This window comes from Strigops habroptila, chromosome 9, assembly GCF_004027225.2.
Source record: "Strigops habroptila isolate Jane chromosome 9, bStrHab1.2.pri, whole genome shotgun sequence".
Taxonomy (NCBI): domain Eukaryota; kingdom Metazoa; phylum Chordata; class Aves; order Psittaciformes; family Psittacidae; genus Strigops; species Strigops habroptila.
This window is the reverse complement of record NC_044285.2, coordinates 29,269,357-29,294,627: the sequence shown is the minus strand read 5'-3', so window position 1 is coordinate 29,294,627 and position 25,271 is coordinate 29,269,357. Positions and strand designations below refer to the sequence as shown.

Genomic DNA, 25,271 nt, shown 5'->3' with positions numbered 1-25,271 from the left:
GTGCTTTTGAAGCATCTGGAGCTGGGTTTGGGCTTTTGAGTTAAACAGGCACCCATGAGAACCTTGTAGGTGAGGGCGCTGAGGAGACTATTGACTGAGCTGCACCCGAGCGGGCATGACTGGGGCTGAATCCATCACCTGAGCACTGTGGTCTTACTTTGAACAGTCCAATCGCCCGTAAAATAGCCTCTTTTTAAAATAAATAATGCTTTTAGCAAGAACCACAAGTGCCACCTGATAAGCGAATAAACTTCAGTGTTCAGGACGCCTAGCTCTGGGGGCGCTGAGCCCCCCGGCTTTTGCCCCAAGGCCGTTCCCTTCTCAGACCCCTCTCAGGACATCGCTCCGACAGCGGCGGCCACCAACGCTTCGAAGCCTCCCAGAGTCCCGGCGGCGACGCCCAGCGCAGCCCGGCCTCCCTGCGCCGCATGGCCGAGGAGGCCAGGGCGGGAACGCCGCAGCTCCATCCCCGACCGAAGGCGTGCGGGAGCGGGGCCCAGGAGGCGGGGCCGGGCGGGGCTTGCGCCGGGGCGGACAGGCGCGGCGCTGAGTCCCGTTAGAAGTAGCGCGGATCCCGCGGAGAGCCCCACCGGCGCAGGAGGAGCGACCTGCCGTGCCCAGTCCGCAGGGAAGATGCCGAAAACGGTGGGTGCTGTCGGCGCGGAGCCGCGATGGGGGGGGGGGGGCCCTACCGCGGCGGCAGCCTCCGAGCGGGACTGGGCGGGTGTGGCGGCGCCTGGGCCTCGCTACGGGAGGGGACGGCGGCGCGCCGCCCGGGGGGTGGCCTCTTCCCGCTTGGAAGCGGCGGCGGGGCCCGGGAGGGAGAGAAGAGACTGGGAAGGCGGGAGAACCGGGGAGCGCGGGTCGGGCGGGAGGGAGGGGAGCGGAGCCGCCCGTCCCTCCATCTTGTGCTGCCTGCCCCGCCGCGCACCCCCGCCTCACTTGTCCGGGGCGGTGTCCGGGGCGGGTGGGTAACGGCGCGGCGGGGCAGCGCCCGCGGAGCCGCAGCAGCGGTGCCGGCGTGTGCGCCCCGGGACGCGGGCGCGCCGGGCCTGGGAAGGCGAGCGCGGTGAAGCTTATGAGAGCCTGCTGGGAGTTAATTAATTCTATGGCCGCCTCTCCCGTGCTCCGTGCAGAGAGAAGTTGGGGTTTTCACAACTTGTAATTAGTCAGCTTGAGTTGCTAGGGAGCCTTGTCCCAGCTTGACTCGAAGTATTTCTTGGCTGGAGAGATCTTAGTACTTCAGAAAGTCTGGTCAAGTCTGTACTTGACTCTCCTCCTCGCAGCAGGAGTTTGGTGACTAACGAGGAGCATGGGGTTTTTCCATTTAATTTCTCCCAGTTGGAGTAAAAGAAGTGGTCCTGGCCCTTCATTGATAAAACAGGAAGGAGCAGGCTGGAATGCTCTGGGTGTTTCCTCAGTGGGAGTGATCTGAATCAGCCTAAGAACATCAAATGTTTAAGTGAAGAGTTTGTGGTTTACATAAAGGAGAGGAAAAAAAAAAAACCCTAAACAAAACCCCATCCCTGTGCAAGTGGAAGTTGAAATGGAATCCACCCTGATTTTTTTTTTTTTACACATAGTTTAATTTTATTACTTTAAAATAGGTACTAGATGCCTGTTTGACTAACTTCTGTTTTTCCTGCTGTCTTAAATACCAGCTCCCTGAGACAATAGCTGGCTTATTTGTTTTCTAAACATCAACATCTTAAAGGATATCAAACTTGAGCCACTTAAAGGTTGAGACAGTATCTTCTGAAGCTTTAGAAGGGCCTTCAGACATCAGCAATGGTTAGTGAAGATTTACTTCCTAAAAAAAAACACCCTCAAAAAACTTAGAGGCATCAAGTTCAGTAAGATTAACAGAAGTAGCTCAGGTTAGGGGACTTCTGTGGAAAATGTAGTTGAGACCTTTTAACCAGAGAGTTCACAGTTGTGATGAGTGACTTCTAATGTGCATCAGCCAAGAAATCCTGAATATGTTGCGGGGGCACTTATGAGGCAGGATTCCCTCTAACAGGCTGAATCCAAATGTTACCACACTGCGTTGGCTGCAAGGTGCTCATTGCAGCCTCTGTGCCTGCAGACACACCCAGGGCTGGATTCGCGCTCTCAGTCTGCTGCTTTCTGGTTCTGACAGAGCAGTTCTGCTTTCGGAGCTTCAACAGATAAAGAAATGTGAGTGCTTGGCTGTGACACTGTGTGTTGCACACCGCAGATTCCACAGAAAGCGGTTCAGATGTTTGTGCCTGTTGAGGTGCAGAGCTGCAGGCCTCCTGCTCTATCAGCCTTCGGTTTCCTGTCCCATCTGCCCTAGCTGCAGACCCAACTGAAATAGTATTTTAAACATTATTTCTTGAGCTGTGGTTTGCAGGAACAGGATGTGCTGGCATAACTGTGTAATCAGTTCTTCATGTGAAAGAAATATGACTACTGGTGTGCTAGCTTAAGATTTGCTAATAGCTACTTAATTAACAAAACAGTATAATGCAAGTGACTTTCCTCAATCAAGGTCAAATGTGGGTGAAACTCAAGCAGTTAGATGTAGCTATATGTGAGCTTCATCATAAAAATAAATCCATTGTGAAGAAGACAGATGAAGGAAATGTTCCAGGGAACAGTTCTGGCTGGGCAGGAAAAACATTTGTGTCTAAAGTGTTTGGTAGCTCTTATCATTCATCTCACCAACCTTACAGAACATGCTGCTGTGTGGTTTGAGCAGCAAAACCTGTTGAGTTCTGAGTACCCACTCCTTGTTAAGCTAGGCTAAATGTTAACACATCTAGCTAGAGATTGCCATTTTCTTACATGAGATTTCCTACAAGTGGCTCTATGCTTTGGTGCACTATTAATAGGAATCCAAGATTAACTCTGGTAACCTTTGAACTAGTGGCACATGATTTGCTGTTGTGAAGTGTAGTGTCTGCACAACTGGAGGGTTTGGTTGTTGGAGGCCTTGTAGGCTATGTAGAAAGTCCATCATGGATTGGCCTGCTGATCCTGCCATGCTCTCAACAGGAAAACTTTACTGTTTTATCTAGAGTGATCTTACAGATAAGCAACTAACTCCCAATTTGTAATTTTTTTGTTCTGAAAAGTTTGCAAGAGTTGAACAGTTAAAGAACACACCAACGAGGGCAATAATTCTCCCCACGCTTTGTATTGTAGAGGGATGGAAGTAGTTGAGTGCTAAAATGCCTCTTGGAAGCCATTGTTGAGCTCTGAAGTCTCTTCCCTAGTTGAGAAGTCTCATTGTTGGCCATGAGTAGGCTCTGATCTCATGCTTACTGACTAGTGATCTAGTCTCTCACTGAGTCATTCCAGGCTGGGCAGAGCTGGAAGTCAGCTTCCAAATCCTGATAAAGTGAATGAGGTGTCACGTTGACGGTTAGTCCAAGCCCCATAGTTAATCACTTGAACTTTAGTATTACAAAAACCATCTTAGTTGGAGGAGTGGGAGGGAAAGTGGCCTTTTTTGTACCAGTCTTACCCATTTAATGGGCTGATACTTTACCATATTTTTAGCTGTTAGAAAAAGCAATGCTGTATCAGGATTCATTAACTATGCCTATGAATGAACTTACTTTGTGTCTATGTGAATGGATAGGCCACTGAACTTGACATGTGAGCATCTGTCATATATAAGGTGTGCATTCAACTATCCTGTCACTAGGACTTGAACCGTTCTGGTTTAGGTAACATAGTCCTTACTTGTAGAGAAATGGGTTTAACCAGAGCTAATCTCCTGAATACGGAAATCTTCACACTAAGGTGTAATAAAGTTTGGACTCCTCTTATTGTATTAGCAGAACTAAATGTTTCTCTTGATGTTCATAAGTCTCCAGGTTTCTAGGGCAAAGTGTTTCTGCATAGAAAATCCACTTGAACAAGCATGAAGTCTTCAGCACAAGAGTAGTAGGAATCATAGGTCTCAGCTCAATGATGCTATTTAAGATTTTTTTTTTTTTTTTTTAGAAAACTCTTTTCTGCTGTTGCCTTTTCCTTTTATATTTTCCAAAGCTCAGTGTAGCAATAGCCATAACGGCCTTCAGGGGCCCTGTCCGTAGCTTACATTGGTGGTCATATTAGACTCTAAAGGTCCTTGAAGCATATCCCCCTTTGTTCTTTGGAACTGCATGAGTTTGGTTAGAAGAAAGGTAACTGAGAGACTGGGGTGGGTATCAGGAGAATCCTTTAGGTAATTAGTTTCTTGATGTGTAGCTACTTGCAACCATCTGCTGCAACAAAGTATCAAAGCAGAGTGCTACACTTGTTCGTTTGGGTGATTTATTTATTTACTTTTGTGTGTAATTTGCTAGAGGTCTTAAACTGAGAGCAAAAGGTGGGCAGATGGAAACCATGACTTGGATGGGGACTTTTTTTGATGTCCTAGGTGTGGATCCTGTTGTGCTCTGAAGGAACACTTAGAAGTGTTTGAGATGCCTTCTGTCTTTTCCAGGCACAAACCCTTTGGTGTTGCATCTCCTCCTCTTCCTCCCTTGCCCAGTATAACTTGGGAAGCTTTGCAGTACTGGTCAAAGTTAAACAGGCTTTGGTGGGACACAGGTGCTAGCTTATTAGGCAAACTAAGTCCATTGTACCTTCTAACACTTTTGGATTCATGGAGGTGCTGGAAAAAGGTGTGTTTGGAGCTCCCAACTTGCTTTAGTACAGTGTCGCTCCTGTTGGTGAATTTTGGGTGTCTTTGTACTTCAGCAGCAACAGTGGCTAGAAAGTGCTGAGTGTACAGTAGAACCAGGTAAATTAATGGACTGATATACAATGACTTATGTGTTGCTTTATACCTGCTATGGGGCTTTACAAACCAGGAAAGACCTTTACACCCCAGCTTGTGTTGTATTCTGTATCAGCAGATGAAGCAGTTAAACCTGATAATGAGCAAAAGCTTGGTTTGGTACTTCTGGGCCTTCTGTGTTTAAAGTTGCAGAGTTTAAAGAATACCATTGACAAACTAGTGTTTGCTTTGTTTTTACGTACTGGTATAATCTTGCTTCCCCTTCTTACGGCAAGCTTTGCACCTAATGGCAGTGTTGTACAGAAAACATCACTTATAGTGGCTTCAGACTGTGGTGAGCAAGAACTACTGTGAATGCCTGATCTGAATTGGTAGTCATAATCCAGTTTTTAAAACTTTAGTGTGACAGTGTTAGGTTTAGAATGCTTATCATTCCAGAGATTCTAGAAGATGAAATGTATTAATTGAGTCCTTTTGGTTTTGACCACGATTTGTTGCTTGAAGCAGATGAGCAAGAAGGAGGTTGGTGAGGTGCTCACAATGAAAGGGAGCCCAAGGAAAACTTTAGAGCTGCTGCTTCTGCTATAAGAATCCTATGGGGAAAAAGTGCCTAATATTAGGGATTGGTCATTGCTCGCTTGCAAGTATCCTGTCCCCTTGACACTTACAGGCAGTACCTTTTTTGGGCCCACAAGGAGTTGCAGCGCTTTCCTTGGGGTGACTCTGCCTTGTCTGATTAATCACCCCTGAAGGTTAATTACAATTCTTGCTTTTCTCGTGAGGATAGCTCATAAGATGTCTTAATATGGACTCCTTTTTTGACAGGAAATGGCATCACTGCCTCTAGAGGAAACTTGTTTCAGTTGTTTTATGTATAATGTCTGGTCTGAAGTGAAATCCTCCTGCGCAGAGCTCGCTCAAGTCCCTCGGTGGCTGCATGAAAGTCGGCTGATGAACTGAAACCGAGCGATTTAAAGAGTTTCTGTCTTTGCTTCTTGCGAAGCTGGGCGTGCAGGGGAACAGGCCCCTTCCCGAGTTGCTGGGCTCTGCCTGTCCCTGTTGATCAACGGCCACTGCTTCCAGAGAAGCTCCCCTGGAAGAGGTGGCTCTGGCCCCCCTCTAGGTTAGGGAGGAGACTGACTAAAAGCTTCCTCTGCTCTGGCTGCGTCATCTCCCGGCCCCTTTCCTGGCTTGGGGCAGCTCAAACAACCTTATTTGGCTGACTTCTTTCTTTTTTTTTCCTTTCTTTTTTTTTTTTTTTTTCCTTTTCCCTTCTGTGCGGCGAGAGGGGCCTCCCTGAATTTGCACAATAAAGCTGTTATCTGTGCTTAATCGCTGCTCTGAGGACTACAATGGGGTCTGCTTGAAAAAAAAGAGTTCCAATATCTCAACACTAACTCCTCGATCCCATCCCACATCTCCGTCCCGGGGTCTTGTTTGTCTGTCTCTCTGCTAAAGGATTATCCTAGAAAATCAATTCACCCTGCGAGGAGTCTCTTTGCTGTTGCAGACACACTGTTGGAAAAGAGGAAATCCCTCCTTGCCCGGGAATAGTCCGGGGCAATTAACTGATGTAAATTAAGAGCACTAGTAAGCATCCAGTTAATTGCTTGCTTTTCCCTAGGGGTGTTTGGGAACAGCAGGAATTTGCATAGTGCAGCCAATAATACAGCATCAAAGGAGTTTGTTTTTATTCGATCTGAAACTTCTAAAGCAGGCTGAAGTCTCTAGATTCATGGAAGGCTACTCTTCCGGGCAAACCTCTTAGAAACAGCCACAGAAGTGTTACAACGTGGAGCATTCCACTATTTTGGATTTTGTGGGCATAAACCCCACCCTTCTGACTCCAGTAGCTAATGCTCTTACTGTGATGTTTAAAAGATTGTGCGGTAAAAACTTGGCAGGGATGTAGGAAGAGACAGTCACCGGCAGGCTTGGTCGTTATAAAACCACAGGATCAGCTGCAACAGTTTGGAGGTTTAAAACCTGAAGTTGCAGAGGTTTGGGCCCTATATTGACAAGAGACAATGATGGCTGCAGCAACTGTGGGTACGTGGGTAGGTGATCTACTGGTGCTTCCTTCCTGTGTAGCTATGAAAGGATATCTTCACTTTAGTGTGTGATCCTCCAGTGGAGTACTGGAGCAGTTGGAAATTCCTGGCCTTTGGATAGCAGCTTGTTGAACCTTTATTAAATGGGGAGAAATCACTCTTTGAATAGGTTTTTAATGGTGTGACCCCTGCAAAATGCTTTCCTAGTTGTTCCAACATCTCTGAAGCTGTAGTTGTTCTGAGAAACCTATTCAAAAATACAAACTTTGGATGAAGGAGTTTAGTTCTCATCCCATTCCCAGGCTAAGAAATAGGAGCATTTGGCCATGCTAGGTGTCTCCCTTTGGCCATTGCTGGCTGACAAATGGTTACAGAGAAAGGCACAGTGGTGTCCCTGAAAGAGGAATGAATGAAAAAGCTCTGAATCTGATCCCCTCTGTAGAGAAACATGCAGTTAGGCAAGAATGAGATGACTGGCAGGTATCAGTCATCTGGGAAGGGAAGAGACACGGGCTCTTCTCTCTGCCAGCACTGATTTTAGGTAGAGAAAAATGAAACCTCAGAAGAGATCAGGAAGAGGATAACTGAAGCAGTGAATACAAATGGCATGGTACGGGTGGTCCAGACTGATTTAGACTCTCTTGCAAGTTTCTAGCTCTATTGGTTAACTTTTTTGTTTCATAGAGGAAGGCTACTCAGGAGAACAGACTTCACTGTTCTCCTGAGTGTGAATACTGTAAAACCTGGGTATTTTTTCTTTGTCTTGCGGGGGTAGGGAGTTATATTGATGTCAAAGAATCTTGCATGCAGCGTATTAGAGAACCACTATTCTGTGGTTGTGTGCCTTCCTATGCTCTCCAGGTATTTTTGAAGCAAAAATGATGGCTTCTGCAGCCATAAGCCATTCCTGTCTGTCTATATTACTGATTTATCTTTTTCTGCAAGGAAAGCCCTTATGACTCACAACCTTTTATTCTCTCTGGGTTGAGAGACCTAGTTATGGTGGGGAAGTGACTAAGTACAGGAAAAATCTGCCATCGTAGTCTGATCAATCACTTAGTCACGCCATTTAATAAATGTATTTGGTTTTAAGTAACACAGGCTAATAAAGTATGGGATTCTGGGCTAAATCTTTCCTTGCTATACATTTTAAACTGTACTGAACTTGACTCTCCAGTATTAATTCTGTGCTTAGTTACATGCAAAAAATGAGCTGCCAGGTGAATTATTAGGGTGAAGTGTCAAGGCTCTCAACTTCCCTCACCCCCCGGAGGTGTGGCTTTTTGTTCATGATGTCTCTAAGAATAATAAGGTATAATTTTTTCACCCTCTGAACATGCTTTTCTGGAATAGTGAATTGGAAAAAAAAAATCTTCTATTTCCTCACTACACTAAATGTCTTTTCAGGCTGGCTGATGGATGGACAAGAGGGTTCTGGTTGCATTTTTTTCTCTATTAAAATCCAGAACTTGATATTGTCCTAAAATTATTGTATTCCACAGGACTTCAGAATGGCAGCAAATAGTTCTGAAGGCACTCTGTAAGAAGTAAGGCAGTTCCACTCCTGACAAATTCAAGCAATATCAAGTTACCCAATCAAAAAGTGATGATACAAAACTCACACACTTGTGGTCTAATACATCCTCTTACATGTAAACAATCTTATTAGTCCTATTAGTGTAACAACTCACTGTCAACCTTGGAGTTCCAGTTGGAAATTATAGAGAAGGAGGGATTTTACATATGTATTAAAAGTAAGGGTTTCCTTGCTGATCCATTAAGCAGACACTTTAATGAATGGTTGACTTGTTCATATGCAAGTTAGCAAGAGGCTTATGGCATAAAAGTCTTTGCATAGACAACTTTAGAAATGCTTCCTCCCTGTGTGCAGAAGTTGACCAATGGTGTGACAGGGGGTAATGGGTACAAATTACTCCTGGGGATATTCTGTCTGGACACAGGAGGAAAATTTTTCATCATGAGAACAATCAGTCATTGGAATAATCTTCCCAGGGAAGTGGTGGATTCCCCAGTGTTGGACAGGGTGCTGGGCTGTCTTGTCTAGACTGTGCTTTGTGCCAAGAAAGGTTGGACCAGGTGACCCTTGAGTTCCCTTCCAACCTGGTATTCTATGACTAAATAGTGTTTTTTATCTTATTGTTGCTCTCCAGCCACTCTCCCAATTCAAACTTGTGTCCAAGTCTGAAGTGTTACTCCATCCCAGGTGCAGAATCCCGCATTTGTTCTTCTAAATTTCATGCTGTTGATGATTGCCCAATGCTCCAATCTATCTAGATCACTCTGCAAGGCCTCAACAGTCAACAGCACCTCCCAGTTTGGTATCAACAGCAAACTTGATGATGGTGCGTTCAACTTGTGCATCCAGATCACAGATAAAAATACTGAACAGAACTGGCCCTAGGATTGAGCCCTGAGGAACCCCCTGAGGTGACTGGTTGCCAGCCAGATGTAGTCCCATTCACTGCAGCCCTTTGAGCCCTGCTGTCCAGCCAGTTCTTCACCCAGTGCACTGTGACCCTGCTCAACTCACAGTTGGACAACTGGTCCAGAAGGATGCTGTGAGGGACACTATCAAAAGCCTTATTAAAATCCAGGAAAAGTACATCCACTGCCTTTCCTTCATCCATTAGGTGGGTGACCTTGTTGTAGAAGAATATCAAATTAGTTAAGACGTTCCCTTTGTGAACCCATGCTGACTGTGCCTGATGATTGTATTGTCCTTTAAACGCTTTTCAGTTGAGCCCAGTTACTTGGTTAATCTACTTAATATCTGACCACTGAAACAGATCTTCTAGTAACTATATCCCAAGGAACCAAAATTGCCTGGAAAGCTGGAGGGGTTGAAAGAAACTTGCTTGTATCGCAGCTTATAGTGGAGACAATAGAATACTTGGTGTCTAAGCAATAACGATGTGCAAAATTGTGACAGTTTGGTGTAGTGTATGTGGTTTTTGTTGTAGGTGGGTTTTTTAAATTGTTCTTTAGTGATGATACTAGATGATGTTACTCATTGCATTCATATGTTCCATTAAGTTTTGACAGCATTCATTAATGGAGGTACTGCATAGCCTGCATTAGAAAGGTGTTGCTTATCTAGTATGCTGTTTGTAACTACTGCATGTTATGTACCAAGTGTTAAGATAACTCAGTGCTTTGTGAGACAAGATCAAAAGCTTAAACGTCAGTACCTATTTTGCCAAGATCTGTTTATTTCATTTGCCCCTGTATATATCTACATATTAAAGAAACTTAAAATCACCTTTGAAAAAGTGGACTGATTCACTTAATTTGTTTTATTGGGTAGATAATCAGAACTTCAGCTGAGATGTGTTGAATCCAGTTGAATTCAGTGCTTTGTGGCTGCAGTTATCCTCAGTGAAAAATCAGGGTCTCAGCTTACCTCAAGCTGAGAAACCTTGAATTTCTGAAAACGTGCTGTGTAAGTGACTGGATTCCTGTTGCAGTATCTGTATTTTTCACCAAGGAGCAATCAACATGTGAATTTGTTTGCATTAGTGAAATACAGGAAGTGGAGAGTAATAAAATGATTATGTTCTACGCAATATCCACAATCTACAGAACCAGAAGCTGTCATGTGAATGAACTGTTACACATGACCACTCATTTTGTGAGCTCCCTAAAAAAACCGTAAGGTTACTATGGTTTGAATAATGGGGTCAAAAAGGCTAATATTACTTACAGTACCTGAAAGCTCCAAGCCCATGGTTGGAAAGGTGGTGGGATTTGAAAGCATTCTTATCCAGCACCTTAAAATACTTTATTGCTAAACCAAGACAATACTTGAATAAGCCATGTATCTTATCCTCCAGCCTGCAGCTCTGTTGTGCTGCCTTCATGGGAGCTGAGCTGTAACTTATTCTTTCCTGGAATACTGAGATGACATGACTTCTTATTGCTGTAGCGTTAGTCCTTTACTCCAAAAACCGAACAAGGACCCTCTATTACCTGAACATGGTGTTCAAAAAAGCCAAAAATGAAAAATGATGAAATATTTTTTTTCTTGCTTAGAACACTAAACTGAACCTCAAACTGATGGTGTTCTGAATTGCGACAAACTGGGAAGCTGGAAAAGTTCTTGAAGACACAGAATTTTCTCGCTCTTCTTTTAACGACTTACTGCTGCGAATGTTTTAGGCTACGTGAAATCTATAGATGCCAGTGTCTTCTGCACCGATGGGCACAATACATACCTAGGATGTTGTGGTGACAGCCGTGCATGCGGAAGTGAGTTAGAGTTAAAAAAAACCCCAAGTTGTGTGTTTTGTTTTCTTTATCTTGCTCTGTGGTTTGTTACTAACATCTTAAATTGAAGGTTGACTGCAAGCTGCAGTGCAATGTGTTATGCTCAGTTTGAATACCCCTTTACACACACAAGAGAATAGGGTAGAGACCTTTTTCGAATGAGGATACATGTCAGCATCTTCACTTTTGAGAACTTATTACTGCAGTGTCTCTTGAATCTCTCTAGCAAAAGATGGAGCAAATGAGACTAAACCCACACTAAACCAGTGAACTTCCAGATCACTGAAAGATCAGAGCAATCAACTGAAGATGAGATGTCCTGAACAGTACTTGCTTCAGCATCATATGCAGGAAACAGCTACACTATCTTAGCATTTGTCAGAACAAACACTAAGTAGTCAAGTAGAAATCTGTCAGAAGGCTGTCCTGCTCCTTTGCTGCTTCAGTTCTGACAAGCTTAATATAAAGGCTTTGTTGCTTGCTTTGTACTTGGTTCACCTCTGTGCAAAGTCTTTTCTGCCACTAAGCATGAACTTAACCATTGGAGAAGTGGTTGGTCACCTCCTCTAAGCTTTGAAAGTGTCTTTCCTTCAATCAGCAAAATAGCTGGTTGGTCAGTGTCTCTTTTTATATAGAACCCCTCAAATTCCTATATTGATAGGAAATTTAAGATTCCAAATTTAAGATTCACTGCATAATAGCTTCCTTCTCAGTAAGCTGGTTCCCTCAGTTTGGTGGAGGAGTGCATGTTATGTGACTCTCTCCTTCCTATGTTGAGACTGTGTGCTGCATTTGAAAGGCCCTGTCCTTTCAAATTTTTCCTTATCTCTTTGCAAGTGACTATTTGTAAATGTTTTGGTTTCAAAATTGGCATAGAGGACCTCCCAGTGAAATGTTTTTACAGTATTCTAATGATAGCTTTGATTTGGCAGTGTTTGGAAGGATTTGAAAATAATTTGTATCTGAGGGGATTCAGACAGTCTTGTATATTAAAAGATACTGTTGGTCTGCCATTCCCTTACAGAAGGATGGGTTATTAGATGCATTAACATGGACCTATCAGTTTTCATAAGCCTATGCAAGGGTAGTTTGCTGTTCTTGCTGCTCCTGATGTTCTGGAGATGTGCAGTTGGGGGTGAGTTACCTACATGCAGGAATGTTGAAGGAACCCCAGGCTTTGATCAAAGTTGAAATAATGCCTGCAAATCCTATGCTGCTGTTCCTTAGCATATGGGAAAAACCCTGAAAGCATAACAAAAAGCAACCCCACGCACTAGGTCTGAATGAGATCTAAGCCCTCAAGTTGACTTTTGAATGCTCTTTGCAGAAGGCTGCTTTGCAGACTCCCTGCTTCTCCTTAGTCTAGTAAGTTTTACTGTTTGCTTTTGTAAGTTATATTCGTATGTATGTTGACTTACACATGAGATGTACTCAGCATCTGGCTATTTCTCTTCCTACTACTTAGTTGTGTTTTTCAGTTTTGACCTCCAGCTTCAGGAAGACCATTAAGAGTTTTGCTTATCTGTATGTTTGGCTGCATAAAAATAGTCCATAATATCTCTGTTTGCAGAGGAGGTTTAAAGGATCTGAATATTGAAACTGTGAATCAAGGAAGGAAATTTTTCCTGCCCTCTTGATACAAGAAGTCAATTTCTGCCATGAGCATTATAAATGTTTGAGCTAATGCAGGGTAGCTTCCTAACAGCCTCTGCAGTCTGGTAGAATTATTGAACAAGTTAAGCTGAGAGAACCCCAGAAGTCATCTGGTCCAACCGTGCTCAGAACAAGGCCAATTTCAAAGTTGAATCACTTTCTGGGTTAGACTGGATTGTTCAGGGTCTTGCTTTTGGTACAGTGGGACAATGGTTCTTGACAAAAGTAACTTGGAAAGTAATGGAACTTGGAAACATCATGTAGGTGCCTGGAAGTTCGTAAACTCATCTTCTGGAGCGCAGAGAGATGGAGAAAGTAAGAGCTAGTCAGATATAATGATGAAAAACTACCAAAAGCAACCCCCTTTTTTAATAACACTTACTACAAGCCCAGTTATGTTTGAGTACAGCTGTCCTACGTGTTGAGTTTGCTGGTACAGTCGATCTGTGCAGGGTGTCTCTGGGTATGTCCAGGCAGTATTCTGAAAACACTTTCCCACACGAAGCTAGCGTAGGCCAGAAGATGATGTCAACTTGGTTGCATGTTTGACAGCTTTGATGGTTTGCTGCAACTGTAAAGTTTTGCTCCCATCAATGTGTTTCTGTTTTGCACTGGCCTGAATAGTTCAACCTAATAGTGCATCACTTCTGTTCTGCAGAATTGTGTTAATGGCATGTGCACGCATGGCTTGATGAAAGATAAATCTCACCAAGGGGCTCTGTATCAGAACTACTGCAAAGGATAAAGCAGGAGTGGCTGGGAGCAAAGGTTGTTCAGTAGCTTAGCCCATGCTTAGTCCAGTTGTTCCCAAAAACCCCTTACCCTGCCCTCTTCCTGTAATCTGTGCCGTCAGTAGTGCCCCCTTGTAAATGTAGTGAATGGGACTGATGAAATGGTTCTGCTGGAAAAAACGACAGATGAGTTATTCTCAGCCTGATTCATTCCTTGGTCCTGCTTGTGGTGTAGTCATGGAGCGCTAACACAAGCCCAAAGGCAGCAGTGGGAGGGTGCAGGGTGTTTGGGATGGGTTGTCCTGGTGATGGGACCGCACCCTGTGGGTGCTGGCTCTGCTCCCTGCAGCTCCAGAGCAGCCCTGTGCCCACTGGAAGCCTTGTGGGATGCTGGATCTTGTGTATCCTGGTGGTGTAGGTACTCTGTATTAGGAAAGCTCAAGTGCCTGAACTAGATGGAGTTTAAAATAACAAAAGGTACTTCAGCAATCACAAGCTGGTCTTTTATAAACTGTGGGCAGTCTCAAGAGAACTACTTAAAACCTAAAATAAGTTGGTGGTGAGGAAAGCAAATGTGGGTGGGGAAACTGAATATTAAAAAGAAGCACAGAATGGAGCCGTTTCGGGGAAATCCTGCGTTTTGGGGAACTGTGACCTAAATAGATAGGAAAAGGTAGTCAGCCTAAATGAGACCCTGTTCCGAAAGGAAGTTGCAGGATTTGTCTAGTACACTGGAAATGATAAACCTGAGAATCACAGGATGATGAAACAGCTTTACCTCACTCTTGACTGTGCCTGCAGTTAAATTTGGAGGGATGGCTCATAGTCTGGGCAGTCAGATCCCACAGTAAGGCTGTGTCCTAGCTCCTAGAAGTCTGGCTATTGTTCAGATATTCAGTGAGTGCTGTGAGCTGGCCAAGAACTTGATGTGCCACACCCAGGCAGTGCTTTGGATGTCTGAAACAGGCAGCCCTGTGTTCAGCTGCCCCTCACTGCAGTGAGCTGAAATGCTGGGTGTCTCCTGGTTGAAGAACAGAGAAGCATGTGAAACAGATAAGCATGCTTCTGATTTGTTCATCTAAACATGAGACTCCTTTGGAAGGAAGAGCTCAGTCACAGCATTTATCTTCATGCTGTCTTCCTTGTGGAAAGTCTCTTGAATGATAAGCATATCTAAGCATAGCTTTTATTCATTTTCCCTCAACTCCAAGTTACCAAGACAATTCTTAACTGCAGCTGACTTTAGAGACCTTTACATAGGGAATGAGTATTTAGTCTCTTAGCTCATGAATGTCAAGTATTTACTGTACATGTGGTGCCTCTATGCAGCTCACATTTGTCTTGTTAGCATCCTGTCTTGATCTTGTTTGAGCCCCTTCCAGCAAAATAGCTGCTTATAATTTTGGCAGGCATCCACTGATGCTAGGTTTGGGAAGTGTTTTGGCTGTCTGGAAATGCGCCTTGGCTACCAGTCTTGTCTGCTTAACCCCTTGAACTGGGTCTTCGCAGCTGTTAAACGGTACTGGGAAATCCCTGCCTTTGGAATGGAGCTTGGGAGGGAAGAACTAGACTAAGGCAAGTTTAGGGGTAGGGGGAAAAGTTGCCTTCTAAGAGTCTTCTCAGATGTTTCCAGTGGTGGTGGTGAGTGCTGGAACTGTTTTGCTGGTTAAGTTACTGCAATAGCAGCCAAGATAACAGCACTAGTGTAACATGTACAGTTGGGGGGGGGGGGGGGAGAATGGACACAAAATACTTATTTGTAACCTGTGAATAGGATTGCCTAGAAGGGGCACACAATAGCTGTGAGGAATGTCACCCATACCGCTGTTGGCATTTCAAACATGCCATGCCTCCTGCCCTGCTGACTGCCTTTAATTTGAAGAGCTTTAGTTAGGGATGTGGTTAAGCTCAGACATGTGAAGTACAACTGCCAACCCTACTATTAGTGTGCAGAGGCCATAATAGGCATATACTGTTTCTCCAGAGAATAGCATCTTCTAACAGGCACATAAAAAAGGGTGTTTACAAAAAAAAAAAACAAACCCCAAAACAAAAGCCAAAGCTACCCAGAGTATAGAAGTTGAATGATGGCAACTGCATATGGCTAGATTTTGCTTCAAGTTTTACCTCCCAATCCAGATGTTGTGGAAAAGAGGTCAGGGTTTTTCCCCATGATTCTTTTTAATCTCCTTCTGGATTTTGACTAGTAAAGGATATTCTCTAAGTAGCTCAAACAACAGGGACAAAAATAGTTATTCTAAGGGCCTCTTCAAACTAGCAACGTTAATGGCTTGGAACAGCTACAGGAAAGCAAAGGGAGGTGCATGAGGAATCTATTTATGAGAAAGGAAATGGTAAAAATAGAGGAATTGATCCATTGCACAAGGTTGTGACTAAGTTGTGTAATAAATGGCATAGAAGTATCTGGACTTCACTGTAAATGTGGGTATCCACCCATGGCTTCTTTTACTGGCTTAGTACTCTCAACTCGCAAGTCCTTTTGTCAAACTGAAACTTGTTTGCTCTCTGGACAGGGTGGCAAGCTGCTAGCAGCCATGGTGTTGAAACACTACTAGTAGGATGTGATTACTTGCTATCTGCTTGGTTGGAAAGGAAGGAATTGCATTTAAGTAGCTTAAACTTGGAAACATGTCACTAATGGTTTTGGAAGCCATGCTGTGTAGGGGGTAGGGGAATTCCCTGTCCCTTTTTTTTTTTTTTCCTTTTAATTGTTTTGAATGAATAACTAGTAATCTTCTTATAAAGTATGACTTTTATTCCTGAAAATATTGCTTGCCCAAATCAGATGACTAAATTGGGTAAAAGATGCCTCTAGAGTTCTAAAATGCCAAGTTCTCCAGCCTATTACGAAGCACTGGCATAGCCCTGGCTTTGTGTGGCTCTCTGTTCCTGCATTACTAGTCTGTGCTCGCTAGTGCTAACTGAAGAAGACAGCAGAAGACAATGGCAGCATGTGTCTTCAGGGAACTAGATCTTATTTTTTTTTTTTTTTTTTTGGTGATAACGTTCCTGTTTACCACTGGCTGTATGGAATAATTTCATTTTTCTCATCACTGGGAGAGGAGCAGTGCAAGTTCATCTCAAAATAACCTTCTGTGTTAACAGCCAAACAAATGCATATTCGGTGCTCTGACGCTACAATATGACAGGGTTTATATTGGGATAAATCACTTGTTTTCATCTTTGAAGCTGACTGCTTTTAGCATTATATTTTGTACCAGATATTTAGAGCTGCCTCAGTGAATCTCTTCTCCTTATCCTTTTCAAGAATAGGGATTGGCTCTTTCAACAACTGGATACAAAGCCTGCTTTAAACCCTGTCAGAAACTTGTATAGCTGTTGGAGTGGACACAGAATCAGCTTATTTTGAACTCCTTTGTTAGATAATGTAGAAATTCTCTGCTCTTCTAAGCTCCACATGGGGCTGAGGTATTTCTGAAAACTTCCATATTGGTTGCCAAGTGCTAGAAGAGTGGGTAACCTGCAGAGTAGCTTTTTAATGGCCAGCATCTGTGAGCAGCTTTCCCCCTGCCCTGTGTCAGTAAATCAGTGCTATAAAGGTGAATTTGACTGGAAGTTATGGGCACAGAGCTTTCTGTGTTGGCAGCATCCCCTCGGTGTCTCTGCTGAAGTGAGATGAATGTCAGATGCACACTTGTGTCACAGGGCATGTCTTGCTTCCTGCAGCTCCGGCGCTGCCTTCTCCACCCTTTCTCAATTCAGTTTCTGCAGACAGACTCTTCAAAGCTGTGAGCTTTCTCAGTCTTGTCTACTGTTGCTGTAGCTTGCTTCCTGTGGCAGCTTTTTCTCTTGCTGTCCTCCACAGCTTGGCTCCTGAAGCTGTGTGAAAGCTGCAGCTTGCTGCCCACATGTCCCCAGCAAGGCAAAATTGCCCTAAGAGCAACTGGTCAAGGTGGGGACACAGCACTGATGTGACTTTAAGGTGTGACCCCACAGTGGTTTCCGAATCAAGCTGTTTGCTCTTCTATCGTTTCCAGTTCAAATGCTGACCTAAGTGTGAGATTTTATTGCTGGGGTGCTGCTGAGCTGTATCTGGTGCTTGATTTTAAATTAAGGAATTTTGTAATTTTGTTGTGTTGATGTTTTGGGTTTTTTTAAGTGAACTTATTAATACATGTAGTATACTTGGAGTTGAGCAGTATATTGCATGTGTGGCTGTAGGGCTCTGCACATAAATCCAGTGGTTATGGGCTCTCTCTGAGGACTTGGATCACATTTGTGAGCTGTAGGTCAGCCAGCAATATGTGTTTTACAGTAGAATCTGGAGGATGCTGCCAGTTCCTCGTGTTTTTGAAACTTGCATCACTGTGTTCTAGACCATAGCACATGAGGTGTATGATCTCCATTCTTCTGCAAGGGGGGTGGTGATGGGAATAAGGGAGCAGGTCAGAAAAAAATTGTTACTGAAGCTAATAAGAAGAGCTGTTTTCTGTGCTTCCAGCCTACAGTTCTTTATCCCTGCCAAGCTGAACTCAAACAGTGGTTGAGCCCACTAATTGAGATTGGAGTATGCAGTCCCTTGTTCCTTTTGTCACTGGCTGCTTAAAGAGAAGTTGGTCCTCCCTCTGCAGTTGGCTTTTAATTGAGTTTTATTATAGGTAGAGACTGAAGTTTCCCTTAGATGACACTAAGCTGTGGAATTCAGCATAGCAGTGGATGAAACTTTACTGTAAGCTTCATGTAAACCTGCCATTTCTTGCTGAGTCTGGCTGTTAATGTTGGCATTTTTTTGTGCTTTAATGACAGCTATGTGTCTTGTTCATGTAAAGTCGTCTGAAGCTTATAATACTGAGCTAGTTTTAAATGGTGGTTGGGCGCATAAGGTAATGCATAAGAAAGGCAGTAAGCTGCAAGATCCTTGGACATCTCAGTACCTTCAGACATTTGACTCACAGTCTATAACTTTCTGTCCTGGTTTATGTCTTAACATACAGCAGGTGCAGTTTGGATGTGTTAATAACTACTGTATTGCTGAAAGGTATAGTCAACTCTGGTTTGTTTGTTTTTCAACAACTGGCTTTGTCGGAAATGATATTAAAAATAACCCCAACTGAATAACTAACTACTACTGCAAAATGAACTTAGATGCTGTGTTGTCAAATGTGCAAAGAGAACAGGGGGTGGGTGGGGAAAGCACAATTTTTGTTTTACAACAGTCACGGGGGTGTCTTATCTGGTGAAATGTTTTCAGATAATCTTTGCCATGTGCACTTTTAGTCTTGGTATAAGATGACACGTGCGAAGAAGTTCAATTTTTCTGTAACATCAGCTTTTTTAATCCAGGCTCTGTGCTAAAATCATTAGGGATTCTTAAAAGGATGCGTTCTTGCTACAGGCTGTAGTTGGGTACCAAAACAAAGCCAAAACACAATAAGTGCTGTAAGGGTGATGATATATGTACTGTATAACACATAAGTCGTACTTCTGGCTCACTGGTACTGAGTGCATCAAAGGTGGGCAAGCTTCTAGCTCCTCTATATTATGGTGACTTTATTGGAATTGTCATAGTGGAGTGGAATGGGATGCCTTCCTTGGCTGTATTGCCCCACCTGCGGCTCCAGATGAAGGAGGAATGCTGTGTTCCCAGGTGAGTGAGGAGGAGGGTAGTAGAGAAGGCTGGGAAGCTCCAAGAGCCTTTGGGAGGGTTAATATGTTCTCTGGGGCTGCAGAGTTGCAGGGCCAGGGCTGGTGTCTGGGATGTACCTGCTGCTGCTCTGTTCCCTGATGAGCTTAGGGGTATGAAAAGGCCCTTTAAGACTGCTGGAAGGGGGCTTGGTTTTATTAAGTGTAATCCCTTTAAAAATTGCAAGCGCTTTCACATGACCTGATTCCAGCCTCACACTGACACAGAGGAACCAGGGCTGTTTCGGTGGAGTGCTGGCACTCAGGAAGGAGCCAGATGTCTGTGAGTATTGCTGGTGCTGCAGGTGGGGGCTCTTCTGAGGTTGTGCGAAGCATGATGCCCTGGTACTCTCTGTGGGTCAGCCTGTGACTCCTGCCCTTGCAGCGGGGCCTGTGCTGGCTGGCCAGCTTGATGGGAAGTGAAGCAGAACCGTGGGGAGCCAGTGTCCTCCAGAAAACACCCATGCATCTTGAGGGACAGAGGAACAATTCTCGTTATACTTATTCTGTTGCTAATCTTGTTGAAAACCAAAACTGGGAAGGTTTTTAGATTATTAGGGTGCCTTATGAGATCTAGAGTTCAGAGTTTATTCAGCTTCACTGGGATTTGTTATGAATCTCTAGTCAGAAATGTTGGAACTGATGCATGGTATTAGTCTAGTATCTTTATCTGCAGTAACTGCTGGGTGAGCTGGTGCTGTGTAGCATAGAGAATCTATAAAGGATGGCCTGGAATTACTTATTAACTGAACTTCTGTAATGGTCAAATAAGCAGTTAAATATGGCTTTTCCCTATGCTATTTTCTCCAGGAAATAGTCCACTTGGTGGCTTGAACTTGAGAAATATGAATATCTGAAGCTTGAAGCCTACAGAGCAGCAGGGTATAACAGCTTCCTCAGACTCAGGAAATTGAGGGAGGAAAGAAGCTTTAGCTCAGGGTCAGGGTTTTGTAGAGGTTGATACTCTGTTGTGCTGACTCTACCTATTATTCTGACATGAATTTCCTAGTACTCTCTTCCTGTCTCAACTTCTGACAAACAGAACTGTCTGTTTTACCTCTTGCACTGCTCAACGCGCTGGGGCATTAGCACAAGTAATACATCCGTTACTCGGTGTGACGGTATCAGTCTTTCCTGTTTGTCCTGCCATATGCAGCTACGAATTTTCATCTTAGGAAGTAGTTATAGCAAGTTATTAGTAGGGCTCACTCAGACTTGGAAGATAACTGATAATCGCTGCTGCTAGTAACACTTGGGGATCTCAGTGTGGCAGAAAGTAAGATTTGAAGGTATATTGGCAATATTAAAATATCTGAAAAGATGCTGCAGATGGGTGCCTGCTACCACTTTCTAAGTCTCTCTCCTGTAGCTGCTAAACACTATGGGAGGAGGGTGGTGGTGTCCCGTAGCTTTTGAAAGCTTTTGCTTATCAAAAGGAGCTTTCTTTGGCTGCAGCTGCTCTGGGGGCTGGAACAGTGTCTCTTCCATGCAAGAGGTTCTGTCTGTGTAGGAGGTCTTGCCCTTACCACAACACTGTCCTTGGCAGCAGGAAGCTTTTTAATGTGCTCTGGTAGTGGCAATCTTTAGCTGTGCTTGGACTGGTAGAACAATGGTAATTCCTCAAATAGAGAAGAGGAAGAGTTGCTAGGTTTCTAGCTCTTTCCTGTAGCTGTTATGAAATGAATCAGTTAAATATGGGCTTTTTTCTTGAGTGTTTTTTAGCTTGGTGAGTGTAAATTTGCTGGTTGAAATGTGATACTTGAATTTCCTTGTGCAAGATGGCCTTCTCTGCAAGCTTTTCATATAATGTTGCTAGCTGTTTGTATGCAAAATGTTATATTAAATGACGCTCATAAGACAAAAGGAGGCTATTCAGAGATGACCTACTAAGGTAAAACTTCTGCTAGTTCAAGATCTAATCAGAATTTAGAGGGCTGCAGACATGAATTAGGCTTAAAAAAGCTGAAGTTTATAGCAGCCTAACTTCTCAGCCAAGTGTTAAATTAGTGTGAAACTAGTGGTTAGAATGCCACCAGTACAGCACAGGGGACGCTTTCCCCAGCTCAGTCCACTGATGGTTAACAGCAGCTTGCTGTTGAATGTGTTAAAGCTGTGTTCCGATCAGGGAAGCTAGCATTACCAGGGTGTGGTTCTCGAAAGCACAAGCCTGTTTCCTGTGGTGTCTTAGCTCATGTTGTCTTATAGAACAGGCTGAAGTTGAAAGTGCAGACCCCATTCAAGACTTTGCTGTTCCTAAACCTCAAGTTGCTACTCATCTTGAGCACAGGGGGCTTCTAGGGGGGAAAAACAGTGTATCTCTTCCTATTGAGTGTGCTAATTGAAGGATGATAACTGGTCAAATAGCTCAAGTGCGTTTAAGTAAATTATAATGAAGGAATTTTACAGGTTCCAGTATGGGACCTTATTTTACTGTGCTAACAAAGATGTGAGTCTTAATTCATGAAGAATGCTTATTTATGAGGATACTTACTGAAGCAGTTTTGCTTTAAATTTTAAGGTCTGATTTGCTCTAAATAGCTATTTGGGCACGGGCTGCTAAGAGCTGCCACAAATGTTCTGTTTTCTGGTGCTTCCTCTGTGCTCATATACTTGAGAGTTCAATCGCCTGTGTGCATGGTAAGAGTAGCTACTGTGTTTTATCCTGAACAGTGAAGCACAAAGGCTGTTTTTCTTTTGTGTTTTGTGTTTTAGGTGAACATGAAAGACTTAAAAAAAACCCCAAAAAACAACTTGTTGCTTAATGGCTCCTTTAATGTAACCCCTCTTATACGTAGATGTGCCCTATGGACATCTTGGCTCTGACTTGTAGGTGTGCTGAACAAGTCAGGCTTACAAGCCAGCACTCTTTCTGGTAGAAGAGACTGCTTCCAGGTATAAGCAGCAAAGCTGATTTTGGGAGTGTTCAGCCCTTCTAGCAGCAGCTGGATTCCTGGTTCACCAGAGCATTGTGAAATGAGCCAATTGTCAACATCTTGGGTCTGAGGAGAATAATTTTGGGAAGGTATAGCAAGAAACTTCAAGCAACTGCATGCTATTGAAAGCTGCTAAATTTAAACAAAGCTTGATTGCTTATGAGTTTAGGTTTTTTGCTCTTTCCTTGCTACTTCTATGGGATGTTTTTTCCTGTTTGACTTCATTATGTCAGAAGGTTCAGAGGGTTTCAAAATCAACTTATGAAAAAGCAGACAAGGAATGATATCTTTGCTCCAGTAATGTCTATGTAGCATTCTTTATGCATGCAACAGGTAGAACTGCAACTCTTCTTGACTTTAGTTTTGCTTGATAAGCCTATGTTTAACCCCTTACAGAATATGCTGAAATTTTTAGCTAAAAGCTTAAAGCCTTTAGGTTCATGATGAGGGGGTATCAAGTACCAAATAGTGCTGTGCCTAGGCTCACGCAGGCTTTTTGGTAAACTTAGAAATTTGTTTGGATGTAGTAGTCTCTTTTTTGGCACTTGACTTAGACTAATGAGCAGAATACGTCTTGTTTATAGGGAAAAAAATGGTTGTAGCTCTCCTACAGTCTGCTGCTGCTGTCTTAGTAAAAAACATGTGAAATCTGTCCATATACTCAATAGAAATACAGGGATCAGACCTGGCTGCGATCATATCAGTATTAGGTGGTTCTTTGAATATTTCTCTGCTTACTCTACCTTTTTGGTCTCATGTGTTAGCTTATAGCCTAAGTGTGAGTTTGAGTTATTCCTGCTAAAACTGTTCACAGTACAGTTCCCCCCACCCTTCACCCCTTGAAGGTGGGTAGAGTATGCTAAGAGGGTTGATTGCACTGAAGAGCAAGTAAATTAGGATTTGCTAATGTGGGGTAAATGGATGTTGGCAAGGTAGAGAACTGAATGCAAGGCCTGTAAGCTGGGGCTTGGTGCACCGTGAATCTTTTCACTGTGTACAACTTCAAGTTTTGAACCTTTGCTTTTATTGAAAAACATTAAAACGGTTTGAGCTAAAGCATCTGCAGCATGTGTTCATAAACTGGGAAATGTCTTTTATCTTTTTCAGTTGATGGGTATGCAAACAGAAATGAATTCTCAGACAGCTTGGTGTACTTACAGACCTTGCTTTGCCTTGTCAAAAGTTAAGGTATCTGTGTTTAGACAGGAGTATTATTATCTACACCTAAGAATCTACACAATGTTTTCCAGCAGTGATCAGTTGTTGTGAATGCAATTGGCATGTTTTACACTAATCTTTGAGGTGAAATGCCTCTGCAGTTGTTAATGCTTCCAGGGACTTCCTTGACATTCATCCTTCAGGTGGAAGGGTTGGTTGTCCGGTTGGTTGCACCAAGGTTTGGAACATCTCTACTTTTCTGAAAGATAACAGAATGTTCTGCACTAGAAATTCAACTCCATAAACTGTAAATGGCTCTCACATATGTCAGTGTATAGAAAGGAATGTTGGTAGGAATTGAGAGGATGAACTCTTACGCTGTGAAACAGGAAAGTTTTATGTTCTACAGGGAAACTCGGGACACCATGCTGACAGGGCAGATGACTTTGTAACTGCTGGCAGTGAAGCTCCTGGAGGCTTTGGAGCTGGTCCCTGGCTGTCAGCAAATGTTGGTTTTCATTATTGTGTGTTGTCACTTAAAGCATGTGTTGTAATGATGCATTTTCTGTCTTCCAGATCAGTGTGCGTGTTACTACTATGGATGCTGAGCTGGAGTTTGCCATCCAGCCCAACACTACAGGGAAGCAACTCTTCGATCAGGTAAGTGATGGAGCTGCAGAAGATCTAAAGGTGATACAGATATTGTGATTCTATTAAGGTAACAGGAAACAATTTCTGAAGGACTTTAAAGATTAAGTGACAGTGTATGTAATAACTTTAAGAGAATTCAGCATAGTAAGAAATTTCACTTTTTTTTTCTTCAAAACTACTGCTTTTTTAATCTTCAAGAATGTGTTAGGAGCTACTCGTACCTCTAATGAATGGAATTGGTGTTATAGCTCATAAAAATTGGAAAGCAGTAGATGTCTGCAGTCATAATTCATAAGATAAGTCTTTGAGGGAGTTAGTAAGCTATCTTTGCTTGGCTCACTTGCAAGCAGTGTGTAATTGATTTCAAAGGGTAGGTTGCTCTCTAAAACAGGAGAGGCTTGGCTGGGTTGCAAATGTTGCTGCAACCCTTAAGTGCAGGTGAAGCGACATTCTATACTGCTATCAGGCCCTGAGGGAAATCTTAATGGAGGTTATGTACTGTAATGTATTGGGCTGTCTTCATCTGGGTGCTTCAGCCTTCCTCTGCACTCACTGGCTAGGCAAATTTCCTCCTACTTTGGTCCAAACAGAAGCAGGGAGGCACGTGCAGCCCAAAGTTGGAGCAGCTGAAGGCAGACATGATCAATTGCAGCAGTTGAAACTTTGACAGGCTCCACTGTGTTTCTCTGCTGTAATCTTGAAGGCCATGGTTTTGCTACTTGGAGGAAAATCTGAACAGTAAGTTCATCGCTTAAAGTAAAATGCATCTTGGATTAATGACAAGATGAGGGAACTGCCAGACCAGATATGTCAGATATGGGTGTGGTTCAGTAGTGCTCAGCATTGTGAGGCCAGCTCTACATAGTACCTAGCTTAACAAAGAATGAAACTGAAGGGCTGACCCACCCATAGAAGTCCGTTACTTCATTTGGGGCCAGAAAACCTCATTTAAATCTTTTTGTCAAATGTTTAACCACAAACTACTACTTTCTGCAGTACTCAGCTGAATGATTCAACACTAGATATTACATTGCTCTTTGCAGCCCAGCCCTGAAATGGAGGGAATAGAGTGAGAACCTAGGATTTACAGAAAGAGCATCCTTTCATAACGGGAAAAGCAGAAAAGCTTTGAGGAGAGTTCTGAGTTGCAGTGTAGTTCTCGGCTGTCTGTGTGATACTACATAGTAGCTCCTACATATTTTAATCCTGTGTGGTCTCAATTGTGACAGTTTTTGATTGATAGAAGTGAGAGCTGGATTCTGTCCAGAATCCATGTGTGCAACGTGGAACTCCAGCACAGTTAGTTCATGGGAGCGTATGCCAATGAAGCTGAGGTGACATACCCCCAGGTTCATCAAAAGGTGAACTATTTTTTTTGGAGGGGGTGTTC

General features: G+C 43.4%; 1 protein-coding gene across 1 annotated transcript in view; it reads left to right on the top strand.

Annotated features, from left to right (window-relative positions):
- The first annotated feature begins 476 nt into the window (after positions 1 to 476).
- The window catches only part of MSN (moesin), a 39,946-nt gene continuing 15,151 nt past the window's right edge, over positions 477 to 25,271 (top strand). The window contains exons 1-2 of the mRNA XM_030496675.1: positions 477 to 645; positions 23,807 to 23,890. Of these exons, the coding sequence (XP_030352535.1) occupies positions 634 to 645; positions 23,807 to 23,890 (96 nt within the window). The 5' untranslated portion in view covers positions 477 to 633. The remainder of the gene's footprint in view (positions 646 to 23,806; positions 23,891 to 25,271) is intronic.